Here is a 1705-nt window from a genome sequence, read left to right on the forward strand (position 1 = left end):
TATTTTTCAGTCTCTTCTTCTTTCAGCTAACTTTGTACGCATTTAAAGCGCCGACAAAGTTGAACAAGACAGGAGTAGAAGCGGAAGAGACACGATTCTCCTCTGACTAATCGGTTTCAGATTGGTTTAATTACAATATTCATCTCGAAAAATTTCTCACGAGATTCTCCTTGGTGAGTTATATTTTGATCTACTGTTTCATTTTTTCATTCCCGGAGCAATTTTTCCGGTATCTGATGAACTGTGTATCGACAAGTTTGTTTGTTTGCGAGGGGTGATTGATTTCAAAGTTATAGCGCGAGATATTTGTTGCATACTTGGTCTTGTGAAGTCTATATCTAGAAACTGATATCTAGCTGCTTGTGAATTTCAGGCGGTTTCTTTGTCAACGCCGGTGAAAATCGAAGATCTGGTCTCAAACAAGATAGCTATAAATCATGGACGAAAGTAATTTTTCTCCTGACCAACCCGAGTCGCTTATTTCACCTGAATTCGCCTACCACCACTAGACCACCATGTGTGGTTAGGAACAGAGTAGATTTGCTTTGATAATTTTGGTGCATTTTGAGCTGTGAATTGGTATGTGAAATAAGTAGAGATTGAGATGACTGAAATGAGATCATGAGACAACGTTGTTTTTGCCCTGTCTATGATGTTGTCTGAATGAATTCTCATTTCTCATATATTGGTTGGAGGAGATTTATACAGATTGCTTTAGTGTTTTAATTTTTTTTTCGATTTATTACGAGTTCACCCATAGATGTGCAAGTAAATATTGCGTCTTCATTGTTGCAGATACTAAATCTGTATCAGGAAATGGTAGAACCGAGCTGGTAAAATTCATTGCTGATAGCCATGCCAAGCTCATGAAACCAGCTGCTCGTTATTACTATACACTTAAAGGTTAGTACCACAACCACTTTACAAGTATTATTGCGGTCTTGGTACCTGGTCTTGTCATGTTGTAGAGGTCCTGCTAGTTTATTATGTTCACCATTATTGATATGAACTAAGAGATACTATATATCTCTGTTTCGATAGATGCTATAGGTTGTGGGAAAAGAAGATATACGGCAGTAAAAGTTGCAGAAGACATGGAAACAGGAGTATATGACAAACCTCTTCCTTGCTTTGGTTGTGGAATCGGATGGTTCTCGTGAGTATCCGTCCTCTTGTATATTATCGGTCTTAAGACCAATGCTGATTTCTTCTCTTTGATAATTGACAGCTTTCTACTAGGTTTTGTGTTCCCACCTTTGTGGTACTATGCTACCTTTCTTTACTTCGGGAACTATTACCGTAGAGATCCTAGAGAAAGAGCTGGTCTTGCTGCTTCCGCAATCACTGTAAGTACTCGTGTGTGTTAATTTTGGTTAGAGATAATCTATAGTCTGAAGAAGACTGAATATTTGATGTTTTATTGATACAGGCAATGGGATTCTCTTTTGTGTTACTCGTGGTTTTTGCTTTCCGTTGGTTTTACTATCTTTGAGATAACTATGTAAGTGCAGATTCTTATAAGTTCCATGCTCATCAAAGGAATAGTGGCGGAACTTGATGTACATTCACATAAACCCATGAGTTTACCCCAATCTTTGTTTTCTTAAGTTGTCTATCATTTCTTGTTCACAGCTTATAGAGTTTGTATACAAAGAAGAGAGAAGAAAAAAGGAACAAATTATATAAAATTCTGTTTTTGTGATGA

The 1705-nt window shown here is 37.2% G+C and overlaps 1 protein-coding gene across 3 annotated transcripts; it reads left to right on the forward strand.

The window, feature by feature from the left end:
• LOC106371499 (60S ribosomal protein L18a-like protein) lies at window positions 1-1705 on the forward strand. Of its 3 annotated transcripts, none has more exons than XM_048742920.1 (6): window positions 1-173; window positions 374-447; window positions 796-903; window positions 1042-1156; window positions 1229-1346; window positions 1430-1705. In XM_048742920.1, exons 2-6 carry the CDS (start codon window positions 438-440, stop codon window positions 1490-1492), a joined length of 414 nt encoding a protein of 137 aa, XP_048598877.1. In that variant the 5' UTR covers window positions 1-173; window positions 374-437; the 3' UTR covers window positions 1493-1705. The 3 variants fall into 3 exon arrangements, with proteins under 3 accessions (XP_048598877.1, XP_048598879.1, XP_048598880.1); XM_048742922.1 differs by lacking the exon at window positions 1-173 and adding an exon at window positions 181-289; XM_048742923.1 differs by lacking the exons at window positions 1-173; window positions 374-447 and adding an exon at window positions 448-579.

This window comes from Brassica napus, chromosome A10, assembly GCF_020379485.1.
Source record: "Brassica napus cultivar Da-Ae chromosome A10, Da-Ae, whole genome shotgun sequence".
In the NCBI taxonomy this organism is placed as follows: Eukaryota; Viridiplantae; Streptophyta; class Magnoliopsida; order Brassicales; family Brassicaceae; genus Brassica; species Brassica napus.